This window comes from Lolium rigidum, chromosome 6, assembly GCF_022539505.1.
Source record: "Lolium rigidum isolate FL_2022 chromosome 6, APGP_CSIRO_Lrig_0.1, whole genome shotgun sequence".
NCBI lineage: Eukaryota > Viridiplantae > Streptophyta > Magnoliopsida > Poales > Poaceae > Lolium > Lolium rigidum.
In genome coordinates, this window is record NC_061513.1 from 268,211,995 (window position 1) to 268,229,403 (window position 17,409).

Here is a 17,409-nt window from a genome sequence, read left to right on the forward strand (position 1 = left end):
GGTAATGTGATACTTGGCAATTGTTGTGCTCATGTTTAAGCTCTTGCATCATATACTTTGCACCTATTAGTGAAGAAATACATAGAGCATGCTAAAATTTGGTTTGCATAATTGGTCTCTCTAAGGTCTAGATAATTTCTAGTAAGGTGTTTGAACAACAAGGAAGACGATGTATAGTCTTATAATGCTTGTAATATGTCTTTTATGTAAGTTTTGATGTACTAGTTCATGTTTGTGTTTGCTTCAAACAACCTTGCTAGCCTAAGCCTTGTATCGAGAGGGAATACTTCTCATGCATCCAAAATACTTGAGCCAACCACTATGCCATTTGTGTCCACCATACCTACCTACTACATGGTATTTCTCCGCCATTCCAAAGTAAATTGCTTGAGTGCTACCTTTAAATTTCAATCATTCGCCTTTGCAATATATAGATCATGGGACAAAATAGCCTTAAAAACTATTGTGGTATTGAATATGTACTTATGCACTTTATCTCTTATTAAGTTGCTTGTTGTGCGATAACCATGTTCCTGGGGATGCCATCAACTTTTTACCTTTGTTGAATATCATGTGAGTTGCTATGCATGTTCGTCTTGTCTGAAGTAAGGGCGGTTTTCACAATCAAATGGTTTGACTATGCATACTGTTAGAGAAGAGCATTGGGCCGCTAACTAAAGCCATGAATCATGGTGGAAGTTTCAGTTTGGACATAAAACCTCAATCTCTTATGAGAATATTAAGCTGTTGTTGAATGCTTAAGCATTAAAAGAGGAGTCCATTATCTGTTGTCTATGTTGTCCCGGTATGGGTGTCTAAGTTGAAGAATGATCAACGCGAGAAATCCAATGCGAACTTTCTCCTTAGACCCTTATGCAATGCGGCATAGAGGTACCCCTTTGTGACACTTGGTTGAAACATATGTTATGCAATGATGATCAGTGTTAACCCAAGCTAATTAGGACAAGGTGCGGGCACTATTAGTACACTATGCATGAGGCTTGCAACTTGTAAGATATAATTTACATGATACATATGCTTTATTACTACCGTTGACAAAATTGTTTCATGTTTTCAAAACCAAAGCTCTAGCACAAATATAGCAATCGATGCTTTCCTCTTTGAAGGACCTTTCTTTTACTTTTATGTTGAGTCAGTTCACCTATCTCTCTCCACCTCAAGAAGCAAACACTTGTGTGAACTGTGCATTGATTCCTACATACTTGCATATTGCATTTGTTATATTGCTTTGCATTGACAACTATCCATGAGATATACATGTTATAAGTTGAAAGCAACCGCTGAAACTTCATCTTCCTTTGTGTTGCTTCAATGCCTCTACTTTGAATTATTGCTTTATGAGTTAACTCTTATGCAAGACTTATTGATGCTTGTCTTGAAAGTACTATTCATGAAAAGTCTTTGCTATATGATTCATTTGTTTACTCATGTCATTACCATTGTTTTGATTGCTGCATTCATTACATATGTTTACAATATGATCAAGTTTATGATGGCATGTCACTTCAGAAATTATCTTTGTTATCGTTTTACCTGCTCGGGACGAGCAGAACTAAACTTGGGGATGCTGATACGTCTCCGACGTATCGATAATTTCTTATGTTCCATGCTACTTTATTGATGATACCTACATGTTTTATACACATTATATGTCATTATTATGCGTTTTTCGGAACTAACCTATTAACAAGATGCCGAAGTGCTAGTTCCTGTTTTCTGCTGTTTTTGGTTTCAGAAATCCTAGTAAAGAAATATTCTCGGAATTGGACGAAATCAACGCCCAGGTTCCTATTTTGCCCGGAAGCATCCAGAACACCCGAGAACCGCCAGAGAGGGGGCACAGGGCCACCAAACCCTAGGCCGGCGCGGCCAAAGGGGGGGGCGCGCCCCCCTATAGTGTGGGCCCCCCAGAAGTCCACCGACCTTGCCCTTCCGCCTATTTAAAGCCTCCGTCGCGAAAACCCTGACAAGTTGGACGAAACCCACAGAAACCTTCCAGAGCCGCCGCCATCGCGAAGCCAAGATCTGGGGGACAGGACTCTCTGTTCCGGCACGCCGCCGGGACGGGGAAGTGCCCCCGGAAGGCTTCTCCATTGACACCGCTGCCATCTCCACCGCCATCTTCATCACGCTGTCTTTGCTCCCATGAGGAGGAGTAGTTCTCCATCGAGGCTCGGGGCTGTACCGGTAGCTATGTGGTTAATCTCTCTCCTATGTACTTCAATACAATGATCTCATGAGCTGCTTTACATGACTGAGATTCATATGAGCTTTGTATCGCTACTAGTTGTGTGCTACTCATGTGATGTTATTAAAGTAGTCTATTCCTCCTGCATGGTGTAAAGGTGACTAGTGTGTGCACCATGTGGTTCTTGTCGTAGGCTATGATCATGATCTCTTGTAGATTGTGGAGTTAATTATCATTATGATAGTATTGATGTGATCTATTCCTCCTTCATAGTGTAATGTGGACGGTGTGTGCACTATGTTAGTTCTTGGTTTATTTTGCAATGATCTATTATGCTCTAAGGTTATTTAAATATGAACATTGAATTGTGGAGCTTGTTAACTCCGGCATTGAGGGTTCGTGTAATCCTACGCAATGTGTTCATCATCCAACAAAAGAGTGTATGTAGCACATATGAGAAAGAGTTATTTATTATGCGATCAATGTTGAGAGTGTCCACTAGTGAAAGTGTAATCCCTAGGCCTTGTTCCTAAATACTGCTATCACTTGCTTGTTTGCTTGTTTCTATTGTGTTACTACTTGCTGCGTTACTACTGCATGTTTACTTGTCCTGGGCAAAGCACTTTTACGAGTGCCGTTGCTACTGCTTATTCATACCACCTGTATTTCACTATCTCTTCGCCGAACTAGTGCACCTATTAGGTGTGTTGGGGACACAAGAGACTTCTTGCTTTGTGGTTGCGGGGTTGCTTGAGAGGGATATCTTTGACCTCTTCCTCCACCGAGTTCGATAAACCTTGGGTGATCCACTTAAGGGAAAACTTGCTGCTGTCCTACAAACCTCTCGCTCTTGGAGGCCCAACAACGTCTACAGGAAAAGGAGGGGCGTAGACATCGGAGGTTCAACTACAGGAGCGGTTGTTAAGGCTTTCTTTAGAGTTTCAAAAGCTTCCTTACAATCATCATCAAAAACAAAAGGTACGTCTTTTTGAAGAAGATTAGTAAGAGGCTTTGAAATCTTGGAGAAATCTTTAATAAATCTCCTATAAAACCTAGCATGACCAAGAACACTACGAATACCTTTAACATCCCTCGGATAGGGCATCTTCTCAATTGCTTCAACTTTAGCTCTATCAACTTCAATACCTCTCTCAGAAATTTTATGTCCCAATACAATTCCTTCATTAACCATAAAGTGGCATTTCTCCCAATTAAGAACAAGGTTAGTTTCTTCACATCTCTCGCAAAACTTTATCAAGGTTTCGCAAGCAACTATCAAAAGAATTCCCATAGACAGAAAAATCATCCATGAATACTTCCACAATACTCTCACAAAAGCCATGAAAAATAGCAGACATGCATCTTTGAAAAGTAGCAGGAGCATTACATAAACCAAAAGGCATACGCCTATAAGCATAAGTTCCATAGGGACAAGTAAAAGTGGTTTTTCTCTTGATCTTTAGTTTTAACAGCAATTTGTGAAAACCCAGAATAACCATCAAGAAAGCAAAAGTGAGTATTTTTAGACAACCTTTCTAGCATTTGATCAATAAATGGTAAGGGGTAATGATCTTTCTTAGTAACTTTATTAACTTTTCGAAAATCAATGCACATTCTATACCCTACAACTACTCTTTGAGGGATGAGCTCATCATTATCATTAGGCACAACGAGTCATTCCTCCTTTCTTGGGAACGCAATGCACAGGACTAACCCATCTACTATCGGCAATAGGATATATAATACCAGCTTCAAGAAGTTTTAATACCTCATTCCTTACCACCTCCTTCATCTTCGGAATTAGACGACGCTGATGTTCAACAACAGGCTTTGCATCATCTTCCATATTAATAGCATGTTGGCAAATAGAAGGAGAAATCCCCTTCAAATCATCAAGAGTGTAGCCAATAGCTCCTCGGTGTTTCTTCAATATTTCCAATAACCTTTCTTCCTCAATCTCTGAAAGCTTAGAACTAATAATAACATGATATATTTTCTTATCATCAATATGAGCATATTTAAGATTATCAGGCAAAGGCTTTAAATCAAAAACAGGATCTTTCTTTGGTGGCGGTGTTGTACCCAAATCTTCCACCGGTAAATCATGCTTGAGAATAGGTTGGCGAAGAAAAATTTCCTCAAGCTCATCTCTTTCTTTCCTAAAAACTTCACTCTCGCTATTCTCCAAATGTTGCTGCAAAGGATTATTAGGAACAAGAACAATAGATGCACACTTGCTCCATTTTAAAATCATCACTAGGCAAATCAGCTTTATAAGGAGTTTTGGTAAATTTAGAGAAGTTAAACTCATAAGATTCACCAACAAATTTAGTCAAAATTTTCTCTTTCTTGCAATCTATAATAGCTCCACAAGTATTTAGAAAAGGTCTACCAAAAATGATAGGACAATAATCACTAGCAAGCAGAACCAAGTACCAAAAAGTCAGCAGGATATTTAATCTTACCACATAGAACTTCCACATCTCGAACAATACCAATTGGAGAAATAGTTTCTCTATTAGCCAGCTGAATAACCACATCAATATCCGATTCTCTATCTTTGTCGTTCTCCCAACCTTCAGTATTTTCTTGGATTCGATCTAGAAGGTCCCTTTTAAACTCTTCTTTGTTGCGTGTAAATGATCCAGAACAAGAAGTATCCAGGAAGGTCTTGTCTTGAAAAGAAAGTCTTGCATAGAAATTATCAATAATAACATTACCAGGAAGCTCATGAATGGGGCATTTGAGCATTAAAGACTTCAATCTCCCCCAAGCTTGGGCAATACTTTCTCCATCATGAGGCCAGAAATTATATATGCGGTTACGATCTTTGTGAATTTCACTTGGAGGGTAGAATTTAGAATAAAATAAAGGCACAATGTCCTCCCAATCAAGAGAATCACCATTCTTCAGCAATTTATACCAATGCGCCGCTTTACCAGACAGCGATATAGAGAATAGTTTCTTTCTAACTTCATTCATAGCAATACCCGCACATTTGAATAACCCGCATAATTCATGCAAAAACAAGTAAATGATCACCGGGATGGACGAGTTCCATCCCCTTCATAGCGGTTATCCATAACACGTTCAATAATTTTCATAGGTATTTTATATGGTATCACTTCCTCACCTGGCGCCTCATCCACTACCATTGCAGTAGTAGTAGATTTCCCAAATAGAAATTGAAGAGAAGATCTCTCCATAATGACTTATAGCGACGTGCGGAAATAAAATCAGCACAAACAGTAAAGGTTTTCCTTACCAATTCCACTTACCAATAGCGCTTCACTCCCCGGCAACGGCGCCAGAAAATAGTCTTGATGACCCACAAGTATAGGAGGTGTATCGTAGTATCTTCGATAAGTAAGAATGTCGATCCCAACGAGGAGCAGAAGGTGTTGACAAGCAGTTTCGATAAAGGATTCACTCGTAAATGCTCACAGTACAAGTATTCGAGGGGTTTTGATGTAACAGATGAATAAAGTACAAGTAAGTAAAATGCGAGAGAAATAATTGCAGCGAGTGGACCAATCCTTTTTAGCACAAAGGACAAGCCGGTTTGTTTACTTATAATGACCAAACGTTCTTGAGGACACACGGGATTTTAGTCTAGTGCTTTCGCTACATACAGCTGATTAATCTTCATTGTTTTGATAAGTGTTGTGTGGGTGAACCTATGCTAATGTACCGCCCTTCCTAGGACTAATACATACTTGTGATTATACCCCTTGCAAGCATCCGCAACTACAAGAAAGTAATTAAGATAAATCTAACCACAGACCTTTAAACTCGAGATCCTGCGATCCCTCCTGCATCGATATACCAACGGGGGCTCAGGTTTCTGTCACTCCGGCATCCCCGCAATTGGCAAACGAGTACAAGATGTATTCCCCTAGGCCCATAAATGGTGAAGTATCGTGTAGTCGACGTTCACACGACACCACTAGAAGAATGACACCACAACTTAAATATCATAACATTGAATATTACTCAACCATAATTCACTACTAACATTTAGACTTCACCTATGTCCTCAAGAACTAAACGAACTATTCACGAGACATCATATGGAACATGATCAGAGGTGATATGATAATGAATAACAATCTGAACATAAACCTTGGTTCAACGGTTTCACTCAATAGCATCAATAACAAGTAGAAATCAACACCGGGAGAGTTTCCCCTATCAAACAATCAAGATCAAACCCAAATTGCTACAGCGGTGACGAGGTGCTGCGGTGGAGATGGCGGTGATGATGATGAAGATGATGGTGATGGCGATGGAGATGATGTACAGCTCGATGGCGGTGACGATGGCGTCGATTTCCCCCTCCGGGAGGGAATTTCCCCGGCGGATTCCTGCCCGCCGGAGAGCTTTTTTCTCTCTGGTGTTCTCCGCCCCGCGAGGCGGCCGTGGCTCTTCGCGACGTACCCTCCGGAGCTTAGGTTTTCGGGACGAAGGGTTTCGCGAAGAAAAGGAGGCGAAAGGGGCTGTGGGGCCCCCACACCACAAGGTGGCGCGGCCGAGCCATGGGCCGCGCCGGCCTGTGGTCCGGCCCCACCTTGGGTCTTCTCGACTCCCCTTCCGGCTTTCTCCATCATCCGGAAAAATAGGATTTTTGGTATAATTTCCTTCCACAGTTGATCTTCCGAAATATTGCATCCCGACGGTGCTTTTTCCAGCAGAATCCTGGCTCCGGTGCGCGATCTCCAAATAATCATGAAACATGCAAAATAGATGAAATAACATAAGTATTGTGTCCCAATATGAAATATATCAATGAATAACAGCAAATTATGATATAAAATAGTGATGCAAATTGGACGTATCAGCGTCCTCGGATCTTCCCCGACTACGACACCTGCTACTCTACTCCGACAATCGTCGTTGAGTCTTCCTCTGCTAGTCTACTCCGACATGGCGCGCCATTTGTACTGGTCTTGTCCTACGCATGAACAGTGCTGGCAACACCGTTGTGTGCCTTCATCCCCGACGCGTCCCCGGGCCTGGCAAGCTCGGATCGGCGCCTCGTCTTCATCGGCTTCGACAACGTCTTCATCGGCATCGACTCTTCTACGACTTCCTCGACTGCGTCGCCGACTTTGTCTTTGCGTACTCGGTTCTGGCAAAACCGGAGTATGCCTTCGTCCCCGACGTGCGCCTAGTTTTGCCAAAACTAGGGAAGCACCTCGTCCTCGACTGCTCCGACTGCATCGACTTTGGCATCGACACCCTCTCCATGACTGCTTTGATGCTTCTTCGTCACTCTCCTCGCGCACTAGGCGCTTGCGGCTTCATGTGCGGCTACCTCGACACCGGCACCCGACCACGACATCGACCACGGCATCCCCTCGCGCGGCTACCCTGACCAAGGTTGCAACACCCACGCTCTCGGCTACCTCGATATCGACACAAAGGGCTATCACATCGCATGAGCACCTCGGCTCTTCTACAGAGCATCCGCGACGCGACATCGTCCACGACGCTCCCGCTACGACTGTGGGGGAGTGTCAGCCCGCTGGTTCCTACCTTCGGCTTCTCTCCAGTCTGACCGTTTGTGACGCTACTGTTGTTCACGTCACTACCGCTACGATCGCGGGGGCGTGTTAGAGATATATTTGGTATAGGTATATTAGGTAGTCTAGGATTTGTAATCTCTACCTATCATATCTCTAGGAGAGCTATCTTAGCCTCCAAGTCTGTACCGCTATATATACTCGCCCGAGAGGCTCAATACAATATCCAACACATTACGCCAAACCCCCCCTCTATCGTTCTACACTTCTCAGTGATCACATATAAGCAAATACACTTTACCTCTCATGTAAAACCTACACTCTTATAATTGGCAAAAATAACTTTGGGCACCTAAGAAAATAGCCACATCAATAGCAAACTAACTAGCATGAGGGAAAGGCGTTTTGGCACGTACGAGGGTCTTTTCCATGAGCTTTGAGCACATTTTAAAATGTTAAATAATTTTGACAAGAAATTTCGCACATACATCTCGACGTTTTATGTACTAGCAAAGACTTTTAAATGAGTATTTTTCCTTTTTTTCTCAAATTTTCATCTCTCCGTAGAAAACATTTCTCACAAAATAAATTACTGGTTAGAAAATATTTTATATTACCATTATACATACTTGGTTGTTTCTTCATTGCACAAACTCTTGATGAAGCAATCACTGAACCTCTTGAGTATCGACAACATGGATGGACCAGACAATTAATCAATGCCAACCTTGATTTTCTTTAACTGACATGTCCACAAAAGGGCGATGTTTTTGTCGATCACTATAAGATGCTGTTATTGTTGTTTGTACATGGTTTTGACAGGGTGCAAGCTCCAGTTACAATGCATAATTTGGATTATACACATCACCATCATTGTAATCCCAACTAGTACAAGAGAACAGACTACTGGCAGAAAAAAAAAACATGCAATAGCATTAGATAATGTATGATCAACAGAAAGCAAAATATTTATGCGCTTAAGTTCTGCATGTTCTATTTAAAAAGGTGTATGTTGACTCTTGCACTTGCACGTCTTGATCAGAAAAAAAATGATCTTCGACGCGCAATGTATACTACCTCCATCCGAAAGCTGAAGACTTATATTACTTTTAGAAAGTCAAACTATGTCAAGTTCAACTAAGTTTTTACCAAAAATCATTAACATGTAAAATACAAATTAAATAAAATTAGATATATAATAAAATATATTTTCATTTAGTATCTATAAATCATATTTATTGATAAATTCTTTTAAAAGTTTGATCAAATATTACTTTATTTAACTTTTCAAAAAAAATAAGTCTTAATCTTTGGGATGGCTGTGTTTTAGTGAAACACTTGGTGCCACGTAGCTACTAGTAGGTGTAGGAAAGTACGTCCAAGATCTTTCTCAGTGTGAAGAAACAACGTGGTTTCAGTATCTCCAGCATAACCCGTCTGTAACCCCTATTGAGTAATAAAATCAACAGTTACCCACAAAAAGAGAAGCAACATGGTTTCACGCTCTGTCCTGCAAGTGAGTAGCCGCGCTACTGCTCCCAACGCCTCATACTCCCTCATGCTTCCAAATTTCTTTGGCTCTTCTCTCGTCTTCTCCAGGGTGCATGTGAATGTTATGTGGCTTACGGAACATTGGAGCTTTCTACACATAGTTTTAAATACCCGGCTATAGTCTTTATATAGCCAAGCTTTCTAAAAGATGCAGCTAAGGGCAATAGTCCAGCTATAGCATATAGCCGGCTATTTAAAATCATGTTTGTACCTAGTCAGATGAAGACTGAGTGGTATATTTAAGGAGCAAAGCATTATTTTCACACGCAAGAGTGGGTGGAGAATTTAGGGTATGTATGCCAAGCATATTTGGCCGTCGGCAAGACCTCCATTTCTTGCATGCACGTCCATTATTTAAAATAAGTATGGCGGTAATTATTAACAAAAAAAATGTATGGTTGTACTTAATTGAATGTACATTAAATAATTCTTAGCTCCTTAACTGTAACAAGCAAGTTTGACTAAAGATAGTACACATCGTGTCACTCGTTTTGTTGCAGAGCTTTTTAGGAGACTCGATAGTGATTTCAGACTATTGGTGAACCATCAGAGCAATATCAAGAAGAGGGGAAAACAGCCAGAATTCTATAGAAACGCAATGGAGGACATCACATAATCTGTGATCAGGAAACGTCGTGGTATCTATGCATCGAAACTGTGATCAGGAAACGTCGTGGTATCTATGCATCAAAATTTTGTTTACTAGACCCCAATCAATTAAGCAGCCTCATAAGTACTACACTAGTTAGCACCCACCACCTAGGATATGATATTAGAAGCTGGCATCGTCAATATTTAGTGTTGTTTATGCAACATTTCTAGAGACTAGCTCATGCATGACAACATCCGCTGCTTGGCACAAAGTTGTCTCAAAAAGCACTACCACTGCCGTGAACCTTTTTTAAGTTCAGGCGTTGCGCTAATTAGTACATGAAAATTGACATGCTATTAGGGCATTTGATTTCGAGTTCAAGTCCTCGCATTCGTAATTTACTAAAAAAAATGTTGGTAGACTCCTTTTTTTCACACGACCCTGAAAATATGGCTGGGTTCCATTACCGATAACGGAGCCACAATAATAAGTTCTTACAAGCGATAAACTATTATACCTGCTAGTTTTCCAGACGACATTAACAGGACAACGAAACAATAAACACATGGACTCATCAGCCTAAACGAAACCAACCGCCAACTGATGATCAACCAACCACATCTAAAGAAAGGGTAGCCTCCATCTTCTCCATCTCCCAAAAGCAAAACGTTCAGTAGAACTTCCAGCATTCCATGACGGATATAACATTCAACCACCAACATCATTCCTGGCTTGGACATCCTCATCTTCGATAGCAATGTCATCACGAAAAAGCATCACCCGTCAGGTGCGGCGACTCCTGACGAGTTGGCACCACATCTCCCAGTGCATTATTTTGCATAGTGTTGGCACCAGAAAAAAAAAGCCCCTTGCACTGCAGCTGCGAGCGTTCCATGCGGCATTAACAGGATAAAAAAATAACATACACAAAGGCTTATCAGCCTAAGCGAAACAAACCCCCAACTGATGATAAGCAACCAGAGCTAAAGAAAGGGTAGCCTCCATCGTCTCCATCTCCCAAAAGCAAAACATTAAGTAAACTTCTAGCATTCCATGATGGATATAACATTCAACCATCAACATCATTCCTGACATGGACATCCTCATCTTCCATAGCAATGCATTAACATGATTTAGTGTATAGAAACATTCACGTCAGATAAATCTGCAACATCCTTTTTAAGACGAAACGAGTACATGTTAGCATGTCCACAAAACTGAACCTCTGCTATTTATTGCGGTGTGCATGACCTATTACTTTACTTAGGTTAACAATACAGAAGACTCGTTCTTTGTCTTTCTTCCTTGCTTTCATCATTGTGCCGCGTCTTCCCATTATTACCCGGCATCCGTTGTTCCGCGGCTTCCCATTATTACCCGGCATTCTATGTTTCAAAATTTAAAATCGCTTCAAACCGGGTACCACCATGATATATTGTTAACCAGTTGGCCACAGAGTGTGCCAAGATATGAATAAGTCGCTACCCTTAATCTCTTAGAGAAAAATAAAAAATAATCTAAGCCATGGCCTAAGGATGTGGTACTAAACGCTCAAGCATGTGTCAACCCTGCCTCTATCTGACGGGGTAGAACAACACTAGTTGCGTCTTCAGTTAGTGCTTCGCGCCTAAAGGGAAGAAGGAAGACGTGGATGATCGATCCTTTTTCCCTTCCGTTACTTAATTAGTCAGGTCTGAGCCTATCAATGGTGAGGTGTTTTGGATCTGAAGTGTGGAGAGGGTGGGTTCTCTCGTAAAACCCCTCCCGTTTGCTTCTAATTATAGCGGCAGGGTGTGGTTCATCGAAGGCAGCTTGGCGACGGCAGCATAGCTCGGTACAGATCTGGGGTTTAAGGAAGGGGATACTGAAGAACCCTTCTTCGGCAACACCCTTCTTCGACAGTAACATCCCACCTTCCCACCCTGATTTGTATGCCATCAGAGGAGAGAAGGCGTTGGCGATTGCAGGATCTTCCCGCTTCAAGTATGGTTGCGAGCTTGGCTTGTGTAAAACTCCTTCTGGATGTTGATCACCAGCTGTAAGGTTTGTCCATCAAATCTCTCCCCTTTAAAAATCCCTTGCTACTATCATGTCGAAGAGGAGTGTTGTCCGGCTGTACCGGCTTGCTCGAACTGTAATCTGTCCAGCTGGATGTGCAAACTCTGCAGCAGAGAAGATAACAACGAAGAGTTCTCGACTTCACCAACACGGTGCAAGCCAACTTTATAAGCATCCAAAACAATTTCGTGACTAGCCATACCAACTTTGAGCGCTTGTTCACAGCCAAGAAGAACGATAGATATTGCTCCACCAAAAGAGATACCGGTTTCACCGACAGTGCCGCAAACAAGCAACTATCCGCATACCCCTCCCAACCGGTGGGAATTCAGAAAATTCAGTAAAGCAGCCAGCACACATGTCAAGCCAATTGGTAATGGTATTCTGCATGATGCAACAGTGAACTGCAGATGGATGGAACACCCAAAATTCCATATCGACATCCCCACTTCAACCGAAATTTGCAAGAGCCAGCTGGCCATCAAACGCACAAAGGGGACACCAATCTGATTGTGCAAACCATGACAGCCCAGCAATTTCAGGAGGTGGAAGGGCAAGGAAATGAAAACCAGTTTGACAATGCAAATAGAAGGCTGGCAGTAATGCAATAGAGGCAAAGGGGCAACTTGCAAACAGCCAGGCACAAGAAAGGGAATTCCTGCAGTGAAACCAGAAAAAATGGATATCCATGAATTCGATGATACTGATCTTGACTCAGGGATACAAAAAGTTGAGCTTTACTTTGATTCAGCCAGAACCCCATTGGAGTTGGACAGAAGAACTGAAGTGGCAGTCACTTACTTGAAAGGTGATGCAATCCACTGGTGGAGAGGGACTACTGTGCTATAAATTTTCAATATGTGCAAAGGGGCTTAGTCAGGTCTCTAAGCCTGTCAGCATGTTGTGTCCCTTCACCCCATCGATTTCTTCCTTCCCAGTTCACCCATTTGCATGACTGGGCCTCTGGCCAGGGAGGATGATCATGTTGCTGATCAGAAAGTAGGCGAGTTCCAAGAGTCAATCAAAGAGTTTGGTTCCGTTGCCTGCTTAACACTGGTACTTTTACCATTGACATTTCAATAGCAGGATTAAGGATTTTGCAAAGCATTGTATCTTTGGGCGCCTAAGCAAACAGCCAAATCAGTAGCAAACTAACTAGCACACAGGATGAGAACTTTCAAGTTAGCCTCGTCAATTTAGTGTTGATTACAGGGTGCCCCGGAATAAGATGTTGCAGCTAGGAGGGAAAAGATGCATACACGTGCTACTTCCATCTCCAAGATAGGTACAAAAACCCAAAGACAACGACTCAGACAGTGCTGAATCCAGGATTTTGCGGCACCAATTATTATTGATGCAACATGGAGCAACCGAACAGAAAGGTTTCTCCCATAAAAGAATCAATCACGCTATATACTGACTGATAGAAGGAAGCACTCTAACTGAAATATATCAAATTAAACCGTGAACCCATGTCAGAGAAACATAAGTGAATGCCCTTCTAACTCTAGATATGAATGAAGTATTACACTTGGTATTTAGCACATGGAATAGCATCAACTGTATCTTCTCACCCTTCCATTGCTTCCCACCAGGGTAGGTTGGGATCAGTCTTTCGAAGAACTGCTGCTTGCGCCACCCTTCTTCCCGCCATATTTCTGGGAACCAGATGGAAAGAGACTATGATGAATGAAACTGTAAAGGATGAGGAGTTGAATAATATGCTATTCAACTACCCGGACAGGTATTCTCAAGAACCCATGATACCCCTAAGAATTGATCTTAGGCAGATGGCAAGCAGTGGACAAACATAACTGAACAGCACACACTAACCTGCTTCCCGATGTTGAATGGCACATATTTGTACTTGACCATATGCAGGATCTGGCGCTTCATCGTCAGGACAAAAAGTACAATCCAGTAGCAGAGAAGTATGGGCCAGAAGACAGGAACGTCGAATACAGAGAAGAAAGTCATGACAAAAGCTACGACAAAAGCTTTTGTGATTGCATACCTGAAGTGTAAGCAAACAAATATTATAGATGTGCCGTGTAAGAGGAATGTACCACAAATACAGAACAGAAAATAAAATATAAGCACCGTGTACATAGAGAAGCACAGTTCATGCTGTACCCAGATATGATTGCTAGCAAAAGCAGTTTCTGACTTTCTATAAGAAAGCATGCAGCTAATAGTAGTTTCGTTGGATCACAATGGATGTGCCCAAATTCTATTGTCATAGAAAATGTAATAAACTCAACAATGTCACTACTGGTGATAGAATATCAAAGAAGATCTCAAGGAATTACTTTAAGTTCCTAAAAAGCACTACCATAAGTTTGATCGACTTTGATTAACTCAGATAGACACATAACCAAAAAAGCAGTTTCTGACTTCTAATGAAAGTTTTGTGGGATCACAATGCACATGCCCCAATTATACCGTCATAGGACACATAAACTCTACAATGTCACTAGTTGTGATGGACTATCAATGAAAAGCTTAAAGAATCACTGGAGTTCCTAACATTACAATACTACAAGTTCCAGCAACTTTGGAACACGTAAACTCAACAATGTCACTAGGGGTGATGGACTATCAATGAAAAGCTTAAAGGATCACTGAAAGTTTCTAACATTACTACAAGGTCCAGCGACTTCGATTAATTCAGATAGACATAATAAAAACCGTTTGACCCTAACCAAAATAACAAAAGTTCAATTTGATTGGACAACAAATGTACGTGGGTAATATGCTACAGTGGTTTATTCGGGTAACTCAACTGCAGTCAGAGACAGTGACACTAACGATAGGATTCAAGATTTTTAGATTGCTGGTGAACAAGTCCAGGGAAAGATGAAGACTATAATGATTATAATCTGTTGGAGATATGTTCGGGGTAGCATCCATACTCCATCTGGTTTCTACGACGATAAAAGCAGCGACCAGACAACCAAACAAGGGAGTGTGTTTCTTATTTCCAGATGTCAATGTTTCCATTATGCACAAATTTTCAACAGTAGGTTAGACAAAAAAAAAAGACAAAACTCACACCTACGATACCACTTACCACAAAGCAACAGTTACAGTAACAAGTAAATAAGCATCGTTCCCCGACTATAGATGGATGTTTTACCAACACAAGTTTACGAATTTTGGTGTGCCAAAAGTTACCTTCATATCATGCAAGCAAACAAGCCAAGGTGTGTAGACCATACATGAACAGTCAGTAAGGTAGCAGTAGAGAGCAAGAAGGAACAAAGGCTTTAAGAAGCTAAATTAGAATGCAACAACACACTTGAGCAGTGGTTGTGATTGACAAGGACGTGTAACTAACAAACTTGCAGTCTGACTTGGAACCAGCTGAGCTTAAGTTCGAAATACCACAGATTTGTGATCCATGGACTATACGACCAGTGACAAGCTGTACAATTATATTTGTACTCAAGTACACCTGTGTTGGTAGATCAACAATACCAAGACGAACTGCCTGGGCACCTAGCTTTCAGTAATTTGATTCGTTGAATGGCACAGTTGGTTTGACAAACGTAAAAAGATGGTCATTTATTCACTAGATATAGAGATATAACGAGGCGTAGTTGACTAATACTACAATGATGACGAGTCGCGGAAAGAGATTATTCGGTTAACCCAAACTAATCTGCCCCGTGTGAGATAGGATCGCCGCAGCGATCTGCACGAGGCAAGGCTGAACTAGGCGGCAGATCACGGCCGGTAGATACGGACAAGCTAGGTCGGCAGATCTGGGAGATCTGAGCAGAGATCTGGGAGACGGAGGAGTAGGCCGTACCAGAACTTGAACTCCGGGAGGCGCCTGATGAAGGGCTTGAACTCGTCGGATCCTCGGGTGGGCAGCGCGGGCCCGTCCTGCGCGGCGGAGGGGTCGAGCTCGGGGTCGACCATGGGTGAGAGGAAGCCGATGAGGAGGTTGAGTAGGTAGATCCCGAGGCCGTAGCTGACGATGTAGAAGCCGTGGACCATGTAGACCCTGAGGGCGTAGATGGCGGCGACGGCGAGGGTGCCGACCCAGCGGCCGGTGGCGTGCGGGGTGGAGCGGTCGAGGTAGTACTGGAACGCCCGCGACGCGTCGCTCCGCCACTTGGCCGCGGCGGCCGCGGCCGCGCCGCCGCCTCCGGCGCCGGCGGAGTCGCCGGAGTCCATGGTGGGGGGAGGTGGGGAACCCTAGCCGAGCTGGGGTGCGGGAGAGGGGGCGACGACCTGGGCTCTCCGATGTGGTGGTGGTGGCTCGGGCTCGGGACGACTCTACTTCGCAGAGGTTAACCGTTGTTGGGGCTGGGTTTTGGGGGCACGATGGCATATACTCCACCGCGCTGATGATTCTCCTGCTTATTAACGTGTGTGGATTGGTTTAACACTAGTTTTTGGCTAAGTTGTGTCTAGTCCTGAATCTTGATGGCTTTGGACTACTATTTATTTGGTGGTTATACAAATCAAGTAATGTTATGCTAGTTTTTTTTTTTGAGAACACAGTACATCGCAGACGCTCACAAACACGCACGTACAAACACCCCTATGAACGCACGCACGCACACCCTACCCCTATGAGCACCTCCGAGTGACTGAGCCGGCATATCTTGAGATTGACGAAGTCACCACTGGCGCTTCGCTGTTGACGGGCACGTCACCTACCACTGAAAGCATAGCGCCGGTTAAATCCTGGAATAAATCCAGGTAAATGCAAACACCCATGCCAAGTCTAGGACTTGAACCTGGGTGGGCTGGTTCCACCACAAGGGACCTAACCACCAGAGCCAAGCTCTATTTGCAAGTAATGTTATGCTAGTTTGCAACAATCGCACCAACATATAGCTAGTAAAGTCAAAATTTGATGACTTTTAGAAGATTTAGTGTTTGTTTGGTTTCTTTACAGAATTCCGTTTGTTTCTGTCTCTAGCAAAATTTGATGACAATTTCATAAAATACACCACAGACACATCACACATGTATAAATATTAATGGCAAACTCTCTACTTTAAGTATCAAATTGTATAGGAAACTTTTTCTAGGGATGGTGTTTTGGCACCCGAGAGCATATGCTCCCGGTTTTTAAAGTCCATTTTAAATACGCTTTCGCAATGTTGAGAAATTCGGACACAAAAGTTAATGTGTGCATCTCAAAATTCTACGCGGTTAAAAAAGTCTTCAGAGGAAAAACGACACCTTTTGTGTCATGTGTAAAAAATGATAGTTGCATCGTCACTCAATGCACTTCACCGTCTTTCATACCCACCCACTGAATGTTTCACATCATGAAGTTGATAGTTAGAAAGTGTCCGGAAATTCAATTCGGCTCTTGGGTGCATATGCTCCCACCATCTAAAAAAACATATTTTTAATTGTTAAAAAATTCTAACAAAAAAATTCTCATGTACATCTCGATATCTATTTGCGTTCGCGCAGTTTCATGAAAAATCGACAATTTTTGTGGTCGATGT

General features: G+C 42.3%; 1 protein-coding gene across 1 annotated transcript; it reads right to left on the minus strand.

Annotated features, from left to right (window-relative positions):
- Window positions 1–13,235: 13,235 nt before the first annotated feature.
- Window positions 13,236–16,114, minus strand: LOC124661556 (protein RER1B-like). The gene is made up of 3 exons (XM_047199417.1): window positions 15,744–16,114; window positions 13,766–13,946; window positions 13,236–13,590 (listed from the first exon to the last, which is right to left on the minus strand). Exons 1-3 carry the CDS (start codon window positions 16,112–16,114, stop codon window positions 13,540–13,542), a joined length of 603 nt encoding a protein of 200 aa, XP_047055373.1. The 3' UTR covers window positions 13,236–13,539.
- Window positions 16,115–17,409: the final 1,295 nt, after the last annotated feature.

Bases quoted from the DNA above. Each gene is read 5' to 3' on its own strand.
- LOC124661556 (XM_047199417.1), bottom strand. From the start codon at position 16,114: ATGGACTCCGGCGACTCCGCCGGCGCCGGAGGCGGCGGCGCGGCCGCG. The intron at 13,947-15,743 runs GTACGGCCTACT...CTTACACTTCAG, and splicing joins CTCCCGGAGTTCAAGTTCTG to GTATGCAATCACAAAAGCTT. The intron at 13,591-13,765 runs GTTAGTGTGTGC...TCTGGTTCCCAG, and splicing joins CATTCAACATCGGGAAGCAG to AAATATGGCGGGAAGAAGGG.